Below are 19,980 nucleotides of genomic sequence, written 5' to 3'. Positions count from 1 at the left end.
GCATGGTTTCAATCCACAACTCAAGTCGCTAACTAATCCTACTCTTATACAATCTAATATAAGCGGCTCAGGCAGACTTCATGACCAACTAAAAATGTCTTTATAGGAATATGATCCTGCCTACCCATATCTACGGTAGATCATTTTCTCGCGATATCCAATATCGGGAGTTCAGACCCTTTCGCGACCTGTCCCTTATTATAACCTTTCCCTCTACTCTCGCGCCCTCTTTTTTCGGTATTCCCTACTTCTAATCTCATGTCCTATTGACATGATCATCCATTTTCGCTATGAAACTAGCGGTTTATAAATCGTGGGACACGATTTCCTGCACTTCTCAGGGTCGCTCATAGATGAGCACAAGTACTTCATCCGTAAATCTTCTCTAACAGACACTATGTGCCTTTTCCTAGCAGCACGTCTCCGAGACATAATCTCATTACACTTGACTCTGAGGTCTATACTTCGTTGTAGCAATGGGTTACCAATCACCCGCTTCTGTGGCTTTTAGCCACACTCTCTCTATGACGGAGGAGATACAGCGTCCTCGCATCATACTCCTCTAAGGCCAATGCCTCGCTTTAGCAATGAGCTACCAATCATCCACTTCTATGACGGAGGAGATACAGCGTCCTCGCATCATACTTCTCTGAGGCCAATGCCTCGCTGTAGCAATGGGCTATCAATCACCTGCCTTTGTGGCGCCTAGCCACAATCTCTCTCTCTATGACGGAGGGGATACAGCGTCCTCGCATCATATTCTTCCAAGGCCAATGCCTCGTTGTAGCCCTCGGCTACCAATCACCCGCTTCTGTGACTTCTAGCCACACTCTCTCTATGACAGAGGAAATACAGCGTCCTCGCATCATACTCCTCTGAGGCCAATGCCTCGCTGTAGCAATGAGCTACCAATCAGCTGCCTTTGTGGCGCCTAGCCACAATCTCTCTCTATGACGGAGGGGATACAGAGTCCTCGCATCATATTCCTCCAAGGCCAATGCCTCGTTGTAGCCCTAGGCTACCAATCACCTGCTTCTGTGGCTCCCAGCCACAATCTCTCTCTATGATGGAGGAGATACAGCGTTCTCACATCACATTCCTCTGAGGCCACTGCCTCGCTGTAGCAACGGACTACCAATTTCCTGCCTTTGTGGCGACTAGCCACAATCTCTCTCGCTATGACGGAGGGGATACAGCGTCCTCGCATCATATTCCTCTGAGGCCAATGCCTCCATTTTGTTCTCTATCGTCGCCCCTGTCTGCAGAGCGTCATTCCTTCAGAGCTCCAACAACCTCTACCACCGTATCGTGTGCGATGAAAACAAACGATACGACGGGAGGAATAGTATCCGTTTAGTGGGACTCCTACCCCCACGGTCGATACTTACCGGCAGTAGTATTCGAGCGCCCCTATCTGCAGAGCGTCTAGGCGCCTACTATAAACAAATCTGCCCCAAAGTTCCTAGCTATATACCAAAAAAAAGTACTTTCCTCCACAAATATAAGTAACCCAAATATCCCTAGCTATTAGGCTTTCAACCAAACAAACATAAAGTATCCTAAACCGAATCGCCTAGCAAAAATAAAACTTTTCCCGTTATTTGAAATTTAAATTACTTCAACCTCTGATCAACTGACCATCCGTCTAATTACGTGTCTATCCACCCTTCAGAATATTTTTTCACATTTTTCTTTGAAAACCTTCCTATATAGCCCTTGTGGATACGTCACTGGTCCCCACACATTATGGTGGAATTTCTAACGTCACGTCCGTGCCACCTCTCAGTCACTGGTCTTTTTCATTACTTGGAGCGTTAGTGAAAACATTGGAGAGAGTTCAGCATTTTGCAAAACATTACATAAAAATACCAAAAAAACAAAAAACCTACCTTTATTGGCTTCTTTTATGACCTGAAATGCAGCCTGAAGCAATTTTTTTCTTTTCAAACCAAACAAAAACCTACTTTTTCTTTTAATTATTTTCTAGGCAGCAATGGCTTTTTCCTACCCCTTAAAAATTGTACAACTATTCAAAGAACTACCTAGCTTATTTTATTCACTCTAGCTTCTACCCAAGGCTCACTTATTATCTCGTTTATTGATTTATCCCATGAATAGTAGCTCAAGACATATGAAAGAATAATTCTCTCAGTTGACAAAAATTTACTCTAATCACCCTGTATATGTATTCCTCTTCACTAATTTGAAAAACACAAGAATTTCCTCTCTATATACATCCCGCTAAAACAATGAAATCACATAAAAATACGAAGCAAAAACCGCTTTTATTCGTACCACCCTCTTCTTTAATAACACTATAGAACCGACTGTCTGGGTTCTAAAATAAGATAAAGAAATTATCTAATCCTCTGGTCCCTTTTTCTCTTTGTCCCAATACTAAATCAATTAGCATACTAAAACGAATAGGCAAAATAAAATTCACCCTGAACTTTTCCTAACAGAATGTCATGAATTTTGAAGTTATTTGCCAATGCTGCTGGGACACACAAATGTTATCAAAAAAATTAACTGTTCAAAGCCACAGAGAACTCTTTTGCTTTGTAACTTCTCAGTATTTTAAAATAGTTTAAAAGTATACTATTAAACCCAAAGTGGTTTAACACAACACTAGGACACTCAATGTCATTTACAAATGTATAGTCAACTTATTTAATGCACCCTGTATGCGCTACGCAACTCAATAAAATCATTCCTCCCTTTGAGACCTATCGGACACACCCAGTATGTGTCGCTCACACAAAGTTATTTATCTCTCTATAAATTATTACCTCCTGCAAGCATTAACTTCACACTTCCACCTATCTCAACAAAACTCAGTTTATTCAAAATATTTAACTTCGCTCGCTTAAGCTCCTACTTTGCCATTACTATTTTCCGTCGGCAAACGCTACAATTAAATTCACCTTATTCCTCCCTAACACCAACTTTAGAAAATAAACTCCCTGTGGCTACTTTAAGTTTCAATTTCTTCAGACTGCCTACACTCCAAAAATTCCTTTTTTTTTCTATAAAACCTAGCTATGAATCATATTTTAATCCACTTCCCAAACTAATAAGAATGCAGATACTTCCAAAATACAAAACGGAAATACAGTGTGTTACTTAATTAACCACTGCTTCTTCACTAACTACATTGTCCACTATCTATTCAACACAGAATCATAGTTATTTCAAAAAAAAAATTATTTCACCTCTCAGTTAACCAATGTGATCAGATTTATAAACAAAATAAATCATCTATTTATCCCACCGCTAGGTCACCAGTGTAATAATATGGTCCTCTTCTCAATACAAGAGAAAACGAATGAAACTGAAGGTTTCAAAGTTTCGAGTATAGGAACTTTCTAGCTCGTTTCTCCTTCATTTAGCAGCGCTGTCACCAGATGCAGATTTCTCCGCATCAAATTTTGAATATCAAAGCAGGTCCGAAAAAGCTGTAGAGTTCGTGCTGATCGCAAGAAGGCCGGTCTTTTTTAAATCTGATCATTTGGTATACTTACTTATATTCTCTCTCATTGTGTGGTTCCAGAACTGAATTTTAATCTTAATTGAAATGCTTTTCACTCACTATTCTCTTCTCGGTAGATTGACAAAAGGTCTCTTATTTGTTTGTGTTCTCTTAACTTCATATTACTCTACTAGGATGGTATTTTTCTCAGTCCAAGAGAAAATGAAAGTCCAAAGTTTCAAATATAAAGTATAATAAGTAGAATACGACTCTATGGACAAAATAATAAAAAAACAACGTGTAAAATCTTATATAAAAAATGTTGAATTGCAATAAAACAAGAGAAAATAGAACAAATAATTCGCCGCAAATGTTTACTGTGTTATTCACTATTTAATTCAAACTCTTAAACAACTATAAACATACCAACTCGGTACAAAATACTTTTAGTTTTACTTTTACTTCAGGGAGAGTGGTGTATAACTTCAAATTTTCACCATTTTTTTGTAATTGTACTCTAGCTTAACTATCAGCACTAGGAACCCCACAATATGTAACCTCTTTGTATATAGGAAGTGGACTCAGATAGAATATTATGTGAACTCTCTCTTAATATCAACTGGTTAGTAGAAAAAAAATAACAAACACTTACATAACGCCTCTTTGTGTGGTTTGTGGTCAACCATAGGTTTCGTTGACCCGGTGTGTCTTCTACACCAACACTTTTAATTTAAACTCCCCTGTACCCCATACCGGCTTAAGATTTCACTATCGTTTTCACTTAAATTTCGCCCCACGCGCTTACAAACAAAATATCTCCCCTATTTAGGCCACCTCCCTCAGCCTAAAAGGCTGAGGGATGAGACCCCCGATCTCGTCTCGACGAGATCCGGTGACCGACCTTTTCTGTCTCGTCTCTCGCAAGCCACTCCCAAGCCCTCGCGTCAGCTACGCTATCCACAAAAACCTCATATCAGCGTTTTTTTAAACCTTCCCAAGTGTATGATCATCGGCAGGATGCAATACATTTATTTGTTTAGTCTAAGTAAATTTTAACATGACCACAACGACGCTCGAAGGTTCGACAGTCATAAAGTAATTCAGCGCTTTTTCAACTGGAAAAATATCGACCTCGATCTCAATGAATAAAATAATATTTTATGTTACTCTCGCAATGGCCGTTATTACAGACTTGAAACGATGCATTTGTAATACTTGACACAAAGAAATCTGAGGACTTTGTTTCATCTCACAACAATTGGAAAAATTGGAAAGTTACATTATTGGATGTCCTAGTAATTAGAAGTAGCCATGGTCTAGAATTTTGTGTCAACAGGAAAATAGCAGTACTTTCAGATATATTTCAGATAGCTCATACCATTGAGAAAAGGATGGATCTGCAATGAGAAAAATCTTATTATTGGCACAACTAAAAGCAACAAGTATTCCTCATATATATTGAATACGTTGATGAGCAAACATAGATTCAGGGATAATTTTCGTATGTCTTCGACTGGATTGAAAGTTTATTGCCATTCGGTAATAACCAAGATACACTAACGAATGGAGTTGTATTTTCAAGAAGTTAGACATAAAAGTAGCCTTAAAAATTTCTTGCTCTCCTCAACAAATGTTAAATAAACTTAAAGACAAGGTGTTGGAGAATAAAAGTCGTGGATATATGGAATATGTTGAGGACTCTGACAAAAAATATGTCGGCCCGACTAAGCGAGCTATTGAAAGTCGTTTCAAAAAACACGCGGCACATATCTGATTTCGGAGACCAGAAAAATCGCTTAACACGCCTTGAAGTATGGCCAAAGAATAAATGAACGCTGCCTGAAATTGTTGACATCTGTACAAGATTCTAGAATTTTGGATGCTTTCGAAAGTCAGCAAACAGCGACGTTTTGTATATGAATAGTGACGAAGATGCCATTCCAAACAACATATGGTTTACCTTTTCATGAATCACTTTGTTGATATAATCGGGAATTTTCAATGAAAACATCCCAAATCTACAATGACGAAAGTAATGAAAAGGTTTGTTGAATATACACAATGAATAAACGATCTGAACAACGATCTGAACATTTTTCAGAAGTAATTGTTATTTATAAAATCAATCGATCTTTCGAAGATCTTTCAATGACCACAGAACTATTCTTTTAATCTGTTTTTGAGGATTTGTGATGCACTGTTTGAATGAAACCTTTGGTTTTAGTAATGAATATTACTGCAGCTTTTTTTCCAACACCAAACCGTTATTTTAACACCTCGACACGTCTTTCTATCACCACGTGATCATCTCCAAGAGGAAGATCAAAATAATCATACTTACAAAGTTGTCCTCATTTATACCATAGATACCTTTTCTAGGTGCCTGCGTCTTAAGCGTCCTAGATTAATTTCACAATATTGTCTTATCTGCTAGTTTCAATATAATTTTACAATGTGTCCTTATGCAATAATAATCAAAATATTATTCAACAAGCCATACTAAATTAATTTCACAATGTCTAGAAATGAAATACGATCTTAGGCCAGTCACATTCAAAAAATATGTATGAATAGAACATTTATTTATTTTATTTGAGTTAGAAATCGGATATCACATAATCAAGGCTGACGCGTAAAATTAACTTAGGACCAATCGTTACCAAAGTAGCAACTTTTTGTCGTCGAGGGCACGGGTTTCACATGTAGGCGACATTCTAAATTACTTTCGAGTCGTCCCCAATTCTGAAGCAATATTCTCTTTAACCTGAAGTCTAATACAAAGAGCACAGTCGGAGAATTATTGATGCTATATAAAGGCCGTATATTCCACATACTCAAAAAGGATATTCGACTTCTTTGTTTGTGATTTTCCCTTACTAATTTTTACACAAAAACTAATATAGAAATGAATAAAAACTCCTCATATTATTCAATTCGCGAATATCACTGGAAGTTATTGCACTGACCCAGGATTCGTTTCTGTTTTTCCAACTCGTTGAAAAAAAAAGTAAATTCCTGTAGGAACATTTCTTTTCATCGTAATTCGTAATTTGAGAATCTAGATTTGACCTAATGAAATTTCAAAATGATCCGAACTACTTGTTCATTGTTTCCAATTCGTATATAATTCATAATACGAAAGAAAGTAGCTTGTGGAGTTATTGACTCAGCCTATTCACTACAACGTTTTCAAAACATAGCATTGAAATGTTTCAAAGACATATGAAAAAAGAAATATAGGGCCTACTATGAGTAAGAGTTTTCCTTGATCTCACAAATGGCGTTTTAATAACGGGAGATATATTTGGAGTAAACGGTATTGTGTGTGATTAATGACTTGTTTACTTTATTGTAATTCATGATCACTTTAATGAAATAAATAAAAATACTTTTGTCTAAATACCACTGGAAAATTTTTATTTATACGACCGGTTTCGGGTTTAATTTCATCATTGGTATGTATGTTTGTACTTGATAATGGGATCAAACCCGAAACCGGTCGTATAAATGGAAATTTTCCAGTAGTATTTAGACAAAAGTGTTTTAATTCATTTCATTCAATGGAAACGTTACTGTGCATACTTACAGGTATCGGCGCCCTCAAAGGCCAAAAAAACCAATGCATAGAAATGAACCCACTGCGAACTAGTCCACGTGAACTGAAGAATTTGCGGTTCGTATTGGATAATTTTCACTAGTTTTACGAGTTTTATAATTGGCTGAAGAGTCATAAAATTAAATTTGAAGTCATGTTACGGTGACGACTAGAATGCGTGGATGGTTATAGCCGTCGTGTAGTCAATGTTCAGTTCAGGAACTGATCGCAATTGGAGTGTTGAAATTCGATAATAGTGCAGTTACAACGACTTGAAATTTTTGTTACCTGTTTGAAATGTAGCGTCCTTGGACAAGTACTAATGGTAATAACGAGTGTGATAACAACGCAGACTTTTTTCTGTATAGTGATTCAAATAGCGATGTAAAATATTACGTAAAATAGTTGAAAACAAACCTTATGAACGCAAGAAGCGATGTGATACGGGATACCTAAAACCTTCAGATGTTCATCTAATAAAATTATTGTAACATGTCTGCAATCAAATCATAATTTTTTGTTTTAAGAGTCGTTACCGACAATATAATAAAGTTTGTCATCCTGAAAATTATTTACTATTACCCAGATTCCAGACAAAATTGACCCCTGTTACAGTAGAAAAACAAAAATTGTCTTTGGATATCTGTGTGAGAACAAAATAAAATCATTTGCTTCAAGTTTCCATGTACGATGGAAATATTACTTTTCCTCATCATTGATGTTATTTACTTCCAGGTTCGCTAATGTTCAATTCGAAAATGTTATCTTCTCTCTCGTAGAATGAAATATCTGAAGAGTTTTGGAAGCTAGCCTGAAATTTTATTTTTGAAGGATGGCGTTAATATATTTCAGCCTATAAGCAAAATATTTAATGATCCGGCCCTGATTCCGGTAGCGAATCTATAATATAAGGAAAACGTATATCCTTCAAACAATCCGTACTTATTTACTGAAAGTATAGATCCAAAAGTATTTTGGATTTGACAACATATTTCATTTTCGCAGAAAAACATCATGAAAGACTGAATGGAAAAATATAATGATTTGCGGGTACATCGATAAAATCGTCCTTAGGACGCTAAAAGAAGCAGTCATGCGATTATTATAACTGTCCACGAGCTACACATGTCGATTTTTTCAGTCATCACGACTCTTCGATGGTGAATAAGAGATATATCAAAATTGTTTTCCAGCAGATTTATCACGTTAACTAGTGTCCTTGAGAATGTCGTTAATTTCAACAAAAACACCAACATCATTCAGACGACAACAAACCCTAATGGGCAAGTTGGAAGGGAATTGTAATGCGGGAAAATGATCTTGATTGATGTTGGTGAGGGTTGAACTGAATCTCTCCATCAATCGTAAATATGAGAGGTGTTAGAAATTGGAGTGTTTAGGGAATGAAACAAATAATTTTGATTTCGAAGATATGTGTGAGGAACAAAATGTATCTGTTTGTTGCTACAACTCTTCTAAGGGTAAAGTAAAGTGGTTGAAATGAATACGATCACCTAAATTTCAACACATAACTGTTTGTTATGCCCCTCCATACTAGTATTTTGATTTTGAAAGCCTCAAAAAAGTGTTATCATGTGGCCTCATTTGGAACAAGCCAGATATCCAAGAAGGAGATAAAGTAAACGAAAATTAACCAAACGAATATAGTTTTCAAAATGAACATGGATTTTTTTTACAAAAAGTATCAGCTTATATGACCTTACATTAGTGTTGCCACACGTGCTATACGGCGCTATATCGTCAGCTGTAAGGCTTCAAAATTTTTCGTAAACATAAATTCCGCAAGCGGAACTTAAAAACATGTCACTGCTTTCTAGGGTTTTCAATTGTTTATAACTTTTAGAATTTTTTATGAACTAATTTACTTTTTTTTTCACAATAATCTAGACAATATTCCGGATCGAATGAGCCTAACCACTTAATTTTTCAAAAAGTATGTCCATTTAACACGAATCTAAACTTAAAGCCCAGACTAATTCATACAAACATAAGTATTTCTGAATTCGTGAACTCATATACTGACAAAGTCACTGACAAAGAGAGGACAGCGCTATGTTGCGACATCTCCGAGTCTCACGCAGCAAATAAATCGAAGGCACCTTTGGAATACACGAATGAAAATATACGGGAGGAACAGCGACCTCAAGCGCCCTGTACATGTATATGTATATATATATATATATATATATATATATATATATATATATATATATATATATATATATATATATATATATATATATACATACATACATGTACAGCTGTTTCAGCCTATTGGGCATCGTCAGTACCGGGCAGGCGGTCCTCGATTGAAGACAAAATGAGAAAAACCAAGAAAGTACTTGATAAAAATAGCTGCGCAAACGCAAGCGAAATCACCTATTGGTGTGACTCCCAAGTCAACTTGCCAAGTTTTTATGTCAGTGTTGGTGGTTTGACCAATCAACCGACAACTGCGGTAACAGAAATTTGGGAAGCTAACCTGAAATGCCATCGGAAAACAAATCCACATGTTTCTAGAAATGATATGAAATCTAGAAAGGTTAATGCAGTCAAGCTGCTGTAAAATAATTCCATGAAAATCAAAAAATTAATAGACAAAGTAGGTACTCTTTGATCATTCCCATATTGATTTCAATTTAAGAGCCACCGGTAGACAGCTGTTTCAGCCAATTCGGCATCGTCAGTACCGCGCAGGCGGTCTTCGATTGAAGACAAAATGAGAAAAACCAAGAAAGTACTTGATAAAAATAGCTGCGTAAACGCAAGCGAAACATAAGTGGAATCACCTATTGGTGTGACACCCAAGTCAACTTGCCAAGTTTTTATGTCAGTGTTGGTGGTTTGACCACCAACCAGATATATATATATATATATATAATATTAGTGTTGAAAGTATTTTTAGCACGATTTTTTCCAACTGAATAGTCATATAATAATATGAATAAAACATAAATATTCAATTTTCAAGGAAGTTTCATTATAAATAATAGATGTAGATACAAAAAAACAGAGTTACAAATGTATTATATATATTAATTACATTATTATTATCATTTATGAACATCATTAATGAAAGTACAATTAGAACAACTGCTGATATTGATAACTTACGATGTTGAAGAGCCTTGTAATATATTCGAACTATCTGAGTTGACAATTTCATGGGCATTAACAGTTAATTCTTGAAGTGAAGAGGACGATGCTGTAATGCTGAAGCTAGCTGTTAGAATTACTCTTTCAAAAATAGCCTCTTTATGAGGAATAGATTGATCGATGTAATTCTCAGCCACTGTTGTAGACTTCCATCCTCCGTGCTTCTTAATATCCCTTATATTTTCTCCTGATTCTACTAGCAAAAAAGCAGAAGACCTTCTGAAACAGTGACCTGTATATTCCCTTGGTTCAGGGAGATTCAGAAACTCAGAAATGGTAGAGGGCATTTTCCCAAACGTGTTTATACCAACTAGGTTAGCACTGCATTTATGATTTGAGTATTTCAGAAAAAAAAACGTTGATGATTGATAACAGAAGGGCGTAATGCAAGGAATTTATCAAAATAGTCATTTTTTTCCCAACAATGTAAAAAGAACGTTTTTGAATTTGGAATTTGAACAATGAATAATTTATCGATTGATTTAATGCCTTCTATTAATAAATGGCACAGCTCTTCACGACGGCATGCTCCATATATTCCTAAAATAGTACTAACTTTTATCATCAAATAATTTCCATCTGGCGACTTGTTCAAAGTAAGAGTTTTTGTTTTTTTGGGCCAACAACTTTTATTTTTCCGCAGTGATCATCTTCAAGAGGAAGATCAAAACAGTTTTAAGCTTCCTCTTGAAGATGATCACTTGGTGATCGAAACACGTGTCGAAGTGTTAAGAATAATGATTTGTTGTTGGGAAAATACTCCAGTAATACTCAATATAGCAATGCCAATTTCCACGGAATTGCTTGTATGAATATAATTTACTTCTTTGTATATGTCATGATATGTTCTATTATTATATTGTAATTATTGAAAGTATTTGTTTGACTTCAGATTCTTCCCTTAGTAATTATTGAATGTTGATGTGTGATTTTTAAAATTGATGAAATATTACACGAAGTGTACACCAACTTTGTTTGTATCTTGTTTTCCCTTTTCAGACAAGATCTGAGTAATATTTTGAAAAGAATTGGGTAGCGTCCAAATTTAACTTCAAACACAATCAATTATTGAACCTTGACCACATGCTCCACCTATTTCAATAGCTAACGGCATAAGCATTTCCTACAAAAGAAAGGAAACAGTACAAATTTCATGAGGTGATGAATCTTTCCAGTCCTCAATTAACAATAATAGTCTACTTTTATCCAGTACTTATCTGAATGTGAAAATAAACAATTGTTTTTTCACTACAAACCTGAGAAATTGCTATTATTCATTCCAATCCCCTAACGAGAATTAATATTTCTCGCCCTTGGTAAATAATGATAATAAAAAAACACTTAGGTAAATAATGAGAACAATTCTATAATTTTAAAGATGTTTACAGAAACTTTTGTAAACTTAATTATCAACTAGAAGTAGAAAATTGAACATTGGAAATACGCTTGAAAATTATTTGAAATTATAATTAATTGTACAATTGTGATAAATCATATGTATTCCAGCATTTCCTTGTATTAATGGAACTAACATTTGGACCAGGTAAATTCACTTCTGTGTTACAAACAATCCTCGTATTTGGAACGCATCCAGTACCTTTTTCCACTAAATTATCTTCAACATGGACGTTTTCTAAGAAAGCACCTTGACTTGCAGAAGAAGTTATATTTGAAGCTTCATTGGGTAAATCACATTTTTGCACTAATTCGGCGATTCTCTTCTTATCAGCTATTGATTCCTCAATATGTCCTCCAGCCACTGCAGCCGACTTCCACCCACCGTGCCGTTTCAGGCTTAGTAAGTCTCCTCCGTTTTCTGCGAGAAGTGTTGCCGAGCTACGTCTTAGAGAATGACCAGTATAACACTCAGGATTTTCTAATTTATGATAATTAGCCACGACATATGGTACTTTACTAGTAGTATTGTGTCCAATATTTTGTTTAATATGTTCACTTTTACAGTATAAAATAAATAGTTTTGTAATGTCAGTTGGCCTATTAGCTAAGTATTTTTTAATAACATCAACCCATTGTAGCTCAACAACAACAAATTTCCTTGATGTTATGTTCTTTGAATTAAGAATATTTATTATGATAATATCATCGCGAACATCTAAATCGTCTAGGAGCATATTGCATAATTCATCTGTTCTGCAGGCACCGACAACACCAATTACCATAACAGCCTAAATGTCATTCCACTGAAAAATTAAACACAATCTAATAATAAAAAAATATACCTTTTTTGCTAAATATTCGTCATCAGGAGTTTCAACTATGAATATGTCAATTTTTCCCTTTGTGAATAGTTTTGATTTCTTAGGTTTATAATTACTGATTTTTTGTTTTCAAAAATGCTACAAGCTTGAAAAACTTTGAAATGTCAATATTTTCTTTTATTGCAAGTGATGATTTTAGCATGGAATAATTTGCCCGCAATGTCGATACCTTTTTTCCTTCAGATTTCTCTTTGAAATACGCTAATAAAACGTTTTCTGTTACTTTAGCAAATTTCCTTTCTTCACACCATGTTTTCAGTTGGTTATATGCATTAATGTACAGTCTCTTTGATTTTTCTGGAAATAAATCACTACTTATACTAGCTGCCACCACTCTAACTTCAGGCGAGGTAGTACACATCACCTCTAAACCATCGTCACTTGAATTTTTACCTATTTTTCAATTAATTATATTGACGTTTTACTTATATAGATCTTTTAACTTTTAACAAAATGAAATCTAAATTTGAATTAAAACCGCATTTGGCAAACTGACAGCAATAATAATCATTGTAGAGTGTTTGGTTGTCATGGAAACGCCGGCAAACCTTTTCATGACCTAAGTAAATGTTGCGCGCTTATCATCGACATCGCGTATTCAACATGGAAACTGTACCGTTTCAATTTGACATGCAACAATTCATAGCTGCCTTGGGTTATCATATAACCAAGGAGGAAATTTTTTTCTCACTATTATGCAGAATTGAGAAATTCTAAGTTCTGGACATACAGAAGCGATGAGAGAAGTGGAACATTGGAATATATCGAAAATGCAATGAGATATTTCCTAGATTCATAATAAAATTTGAAGCATGCCAAATTTAGCTCACTTCTCACTTTAGGTATTTAATAGATATACTTTTATGCTAATGTAAAACTGTAACTTCACATACCCCTTACTGAAAGTCACAATATTCTGCAGGTACTGGTACGACAGAGAAACTGCTCTGGAAGTGGACCAGCGCATCCAGAAAGCCCTCTTTCTCTTCGCTTGCACCAACTCCTGCATGAACCCCGTCGTATACGGGGTGTTCAACATCCGCGCCAGAAGGAAGGGACTGAAGGTGAGGCCTAGAGCAAACAGCAATCATCCCACTATGCTTACTCCAACTTCCACGCAACTTCGCATTTCGCCCTCAGATTTGCCTGCCAATGGAAATGCTTGTAGCACTGTAGAGCCTTTTGCAACTGGAATTGCATTACAAAATAAGCAAAATTTGTGAGTTGTTCCGGATAAGGAGCTGAAAGTATATGTCATTTGTTTGAAGGTGGTTGACAATGTTTCGTGATGCATCTCATTAGTTCGGACTTCCATTGTCTAATGTGATATAAATTGATTTGAAATCCCTGAAAGAATCTATAAAAAAAAATTCAAAAATAGCAGGAATATAACAATTATAACAAGCAAAAAAAACTGAAATTACAATGAAATAAAATACAAGCGACAATCAAAAAATTGAACTATCAACACAAGATGGAAATTAAAAATCATTGACAAGAAATGAAAATTGAAATATTCCAAGCCAAGTTACTTCACGACGTTTCGATTGTTAGTATCCACAATATTCTTCGGGTGGTAACTGCTTTTTGTTGCTTGATATAATTGTTGTTCAGGGATTTCGAATAAATTTATATCATATTAGACAATGGGTGTCCCAACTAATGAAAAGTACATGTCACGTTTGAACAGCAATACTGTAAGAAAAATTCAGATATTAGTTTTAAGGAAATCGGTCCGTGTTACTAGCTGACTATGGGAAAATCTCATTTCTCTACTAATTTCACCAATTGTGAACCAAACTTCCATTGATCACTTGGTGAATTTATTGAAAGTTGATAAAAAATAGTTCAATAGAAAAATTTTTGAAAAAATCATTTTTAAACAGATTTGAAGATCAGAGAAACAAAATATACATCTTTCCAAGATCAATTCAACAAGACAACTTTGATATTGATTCATAATGGTTGGAAATTGATTTGCCTTGGAACTTCTGAGACAATTGAAAATCATTTCTTCATGATAGTTAGTAGACTATATAATTCTACTCCTGAAACCTAAAATTATCGCATTTCAGAACATTTCAGTAAATTTTGTGAAAATGAACAATAATTGAAAAAAAAAGATATTACATTTGGCTGATACACACTGAATTCAAAGCTGCAATCATTTGCGGAATATATAACTTTCATATATTCTTCGAACAGGAGTATTTAATGGAGTATTCAGCGTTACTTTCAGAGCTGTGATTTTCAGACAAGCCATTCACTGCAATATCTGTATGATGTTTGTTCGTTTGATTTTTTCATATCTTATCAAAGTAACCATAATTTGAAAGAGTTGACTATCAGATCAGTCTACATTATATTACGATAGCTAATTATACAGTGCATTCCATTAAAAACGAGCCACCCCGAATAACTTTCGTCACAATGATTTTCAGGAAAAAATTAAAAAACATGTCAACAAAAGTATAAAGGGATACACATTTTGAGACATTTACATTTGATGTTACTTCCCCTATCGCACCCCCAGTGCATGTCACCAATTTTTTTTTAATGGATTACCCTATATTGATTCATATTATCATATGCTCATATTATATCATGTGCATATTTGAATTGAAAACGAGCCTCCCTGAATAACTTTTGAAACAATGATTTGCAGGAAAAATAAAAATAAGGTCAACAATTATATAGGGGGCCACATTTTGAAATATTCGTTCTAGAGACAAATATGGAAGCAATAAGTCAGAAAAAGGGGGTTTTTAATAATTCTTTCATCAAAGTCTGATGACTGAACAATGAGAAAAGAAAAATGCAATAGTGAATGTTCAAAAACGTTTCCACCAATTTCCATACAATGGTACAAACGAGCTTCCATTGTCGCCCTCACCTGGTTGAGTTATTAATCTGCAATGCCTCAAGATATTCTCTCTCAAATCTTCTAATGTTGTTGATTCTATCTCATACAGTTTAGACTTTGAATGACCCCATAGAAAGAAATCTACAGAAATGAGATCCGGAGACCTTGGTGGTCATTCTGTAGGACCTCTTCTGCCAATCCAGCCACCAGGAAAATGATCTTCAAAAAATTGTCTTACTGGAGCTACATAATGAGGAGGTGCGCCATCTTGCTGAATAAAAATATTCCGTTTTCGAATAAATTCATATCCACTTCACCGTGCCCTATTGATGCACGGTACTACTTGATTCTCGAACATATCCAAATGTTTATCACCAGTCAAATTAACCTGCCCAAACATTCAGTTTTTGAGGTCGTTGGGAATGAACTTGACGGTATAAATGAGGATTCGTATCACTTCAGTATCGACAATTTTGCCGATTCACCTCTCCATTCGAACTAAACGTGCATTCATCCGAAAAACAAATTTCATACAAGAATTTCTGATGGAAGTTGACCCGTTCAGTGAGACTTTCACAAAACTCGGTACGTCTATCGAAATCATCTTCGTTCAATTCATGAACTAGTCTAATCTTATATGGATGAAATTTGTACTTATGAAGGATCTTGAACACATTTGTACGACTGATTCCTTTTTCAAGAGATAACTCAGTAAGAGATTGCGAATTTTCCATTAGTCTAACGAGTCCTAAGGGGAAGGAGAAGAGAAGGAGGAAGGAAGTTTCATTATTTAAATTCTTGGAGGAATATGAGAAATAAACTTCATGATGGTACATTGTCATTGTACTTTTTGATACGCATTCAATAAAAAGGTTTGGTTGCATTTTCTACTGACTCAGATATCCCATGGATCAGAAAATTGTAATCTTGTTTATTTATGTTGCTTTTCAATGACAAAAACTTGTATTTGTACTTATCTAAATCGATATGATGAAGGAAAACACTGGCTTTACACTCATTAGCAGCGAGTAACATGAGCTATATTTCATTAAAAAAATTGAGATCCCTACAACATTTGAAATAATATAACCCAAGGTATCGAAAATTTGCCTATGAGAGAAAATAATTTGGTGGTACCCAATGAGGATATGTGTATTGGTGTTAATTTTCGGAAGAGGAAAATATGTTTCCTCAAGGAAAAATTTAATTTGAACCTTTTGAAAAATTTTTTCATGGATGACATAAGAGCACTTCGTTAGCCAAGTAGGAATACAGCGTTGTTGATCAAACTTGAACCCCTTCACATGGCTCACAAATTGAATTGAAATGTCTTTCTTCCTGCAGTTCCATTTGTAAATAATGTACCTCTTTATCTTCTGATTAATCGATGTGATAATATTTTAGATCCTGCATGTTCAGATATCCCATTCAAATTGTGATAGTACTATAGTCTTTAGAACATTTTTTATGTAAATATATACATATTGTATCATCGGAGAATGCATTAATGATTGATCAAGTGTACAACAAACATGACTGTGACAGTGATTTCAATTAAATAAAATTTGCTACAGTGATTTTATTGTGACCATTTTGAATATGGATAAATCTTCATACTGAAAATATATGTCATACATGACTTATTTGAAATTCCCAAGGAAATGACTCTGCATACTGAATGAAAAACAATGTACAGAGTGTATCAACGATAGCTGCTTCCCAGTTGAAGGTACAGAAAATGTTTCAGAAAAAAGTTGTGGTGATTATTGAAGACTATGTTTTAATTTTCATTACTAATATACAGGATGTCCAATAAATGTGTGACAGACCATACTTCAATAGGAACACTCCAAATATTTTCACTCTACTGAATTTCTTGGGCAGAGTACTTCTCAAAAATATGGGTTCATTCCGGATGGTTCAGAAGTAATAGTGAAATGTATGTCAAAGAATAGGTTTATTCAACACAGAACATCTCCTCACTCGATCGAATTGAATGAGGACATTTTTCAATCAAATATCCTTGTGGATAATGTATTTTTATTTCGTTTTCATAAGTTTATCGAACAGCACTTTTTTATACAGGGGTAAACAAAACTTGAACTCACCTTTTCATGAGTTTTTTCACACCCTGTACATAAGGTCATACCAGAGTAGGTAGTTGGTACATTACCAAACATAAAATTTTCATTTTTTTTTATTTATTTTTATTCGCGCTTGTAAATATGGTGTTCATATGTCCTCCGAGGCCTTTCTGGCTGCTTTACGTAGGTTTATTGCCCGAAGGGGTACCTGCTTGAACATATACTCAGATTGTGGTTCTAATTTTATAGGGAGTGAGTCATATTTACGTCAGATATTTACAAAATCCGCTAGATCTGAGTCCATCTCATGGCATTTCAATCCCCCTTATTCTCCTCATATTGGCGGAATTTGGGAAGCTAACATCAAATATTTCAAAACTCATCTCAAACGCAATCAATTTCTCACATATGAGGAATTCAACACCGTAATCCCTAATGATTTGGCAGTGCTTACACCTGCTCATTTTCTGACATTAGAGCCTATTTCAGCTTTACCTGATCCTGATGTCTCTCATTTGACGATCAATCGTTTAAATAGATGGCAATTATGACAAAGACTTCATTGTGACTTCTGGAAACGATGGCGCCTTGAATACTCACATACCCTACAACAAAGATATAAATGGACTAAACCACTTGAAACAATTACTCCGGGAACCATGGTTGCTATTTAAAATGATAATGCTAATCCTTTAGATCGGCTAATGGGCCAAGTAACTGAATTGATTTTAGGTACTGACGGGGTCCCTCGACTGCTATTGTGAAAAATACAAAAGGTCTTATCAAAAGACCTTTAGTTAAATCATGTCTGATTCCGATGACTAGTTCTGAAAATACGCTTAGTATTTTCAGGGTGGTGGGAAATGATTCATTATCAAACATCAATCTTTTTTTTCATTATTTTTGATTCACACTTGTAAATATGGTTTATTCATTAAGTGCTGGACAAAACAAGTCACAAAATGAATACAAACAATTTTGTGACGAATGAATGCACAAAAATCTTTCATTTCGAGTTATGTATAGATGTATTCAATCAAAAGTTTCTCTCCGAACTCCAATCAAAGTTGATTTTGAAATAGATCAAAAAACTTCTCTAATCCAATTCTTCATGTCTTCTGTTGTCGTTGGTATCTCTCGATAGAGCTTTCCCTTTCAATATATTTCCATAGATAGAAATCTAGGGACGTGGGGTCTGGGAATCGTGCTGGCCAGTGAATAGGTCAATTTTTTCAATACATTCATTCCTACGCCACCTGTTCAAGAACCTCCCCACCCTATTTTGGATGTGGGGAGGCACGCCATGATGTTGGTTATATAACCCATACCTTGTGTCAATCAGAACAAACTCCAACAAATTTGTTGAATAATTTCGTAGAAAAAAGTTTCTCTATTCAGAGGACCATCAAAGACCATGATTCTATAATTTGATTCCCGGTTATGCCTCCCAAATATTTACCTACCATCTGTTTTGGTTATCGACTTCTCTCATCCAATGGGGATTCTCTGTTGAGATATAGTGCATATTATGTCTATCCACCATGGCATTACTTTTAAATGTGAACTCGTCAGAAAACAACACATATGTCAAAGTATTCGAGTCCTCGCTAATTAAATTCAATAAATTTTCGCAATAACGAACACTAGTATCATAATTCGTTTTATAGAGTTCTTGATTAAATTCAGTTTGGTATGGATGGACTTTAATTTTGATCAACATTCTGTTCATGGAAATATGACTTACAACCCAACTCTCTTGCAATTTCCCTCGTATTCAGATGAGAATTTTCAACTTTTTCAAGCATCACTTCATTTCCTTCATTTGTTGCGTATTTATTAACTACTGGCCTTTCCTTATACTGCAGGAGCAATAATGTTCCCAGAATTTATTTCTTTAGATTTCTATTAGCTCGTTGAGGGATTGGCCTGCTGCGAGAAATCAACGAAATCAAAAAACAATAGATTGTTTTAAATAAGTTTTTAACTCCATTACAAGATAATCAGTAGGTAATTTAAGTTTGGAGAGAAATTGTGGATAGATTTTTAGGACTGTTCATACTTCCTGAGTCATTATCTTCGATGACTGTCATTGGAGATTTTAACTCATATTATATACGGGTTCCGGCTATTAAATAACGAGACTGGTTACAAAAACGGGTTTTATTTTAAAAATTATTCTACATTCAAATGCTCCTTCAATATACTCTCCTGCCCTTGCCACATAGCTTTTCATACGTTTTTTCCATTGATCGAAGCAGTACTGGAAGTCTTCTTTGGTGGCCATGAAGCTCTTCCACTGAAAGGAAACCAGTTCTACGAGGACTGCAACTCATATTTGGGGGACAAGAATGACCTGAGTCCACTAACCTCACTGAAAAAGAAGAAGGTGGATCAATCACTTGTGAATTAACCTTGATAGGAGACTCATGAATATCCACATATCTCAGCTTGTTTCGAAGAGGTTTCAGTTCCGTACTGAAATTAGGACAATGCATGATCTCATCAAAATTATG

General features: G+C 35.1%; 1 protein-coding gene across 2 annotated transcripts in view; it reads left to right on the top strand.

The window, feature by feature from the left end:
• Nucleotides 1–19,980, top strand: part of LOC111506332 (Adipokinetic hormone receptor) — a 330,108-nt gene that overhangs the window by 280,209 nt on the left and 29,919 nt on the right. For both annotated transcript variants that reach the window (XM_074186182.1, XM_074186183.1), the window contains one exon: nt 13,443–13,584. In XM_074186182.1, the coding sequence (XP_074042283.1) occupies nt 13,443–13,584 (142 nt within the window). The remainder of the gene's footprint in view (nt 1–13,442; nt 13,585–19,980) is intronic.

The sequence above is a fragment of the Leptinotarsa decemlineata genome, unplaced genomic scaffold, assembly GCF_025532065.1.
Source record: "Leptinotarsa decemlineata unplaced genomic scaffold, Ldec_3_MD MMD2_tig00078422_RagTag_RagTag, whole genome shotgun sequence".
Taxonomy (NCBI): Eukaryota; Metazoa; Arthropoda; class Insecta; order Coleoptera; family Chrysomelidae; genus Leptinotarsa; species Leptinotarsa decemlineata.
Note: the sequence above shows the minus strand (reverse complement) of the source record. Positions and strands in the feature narration are given on the sequence as shown.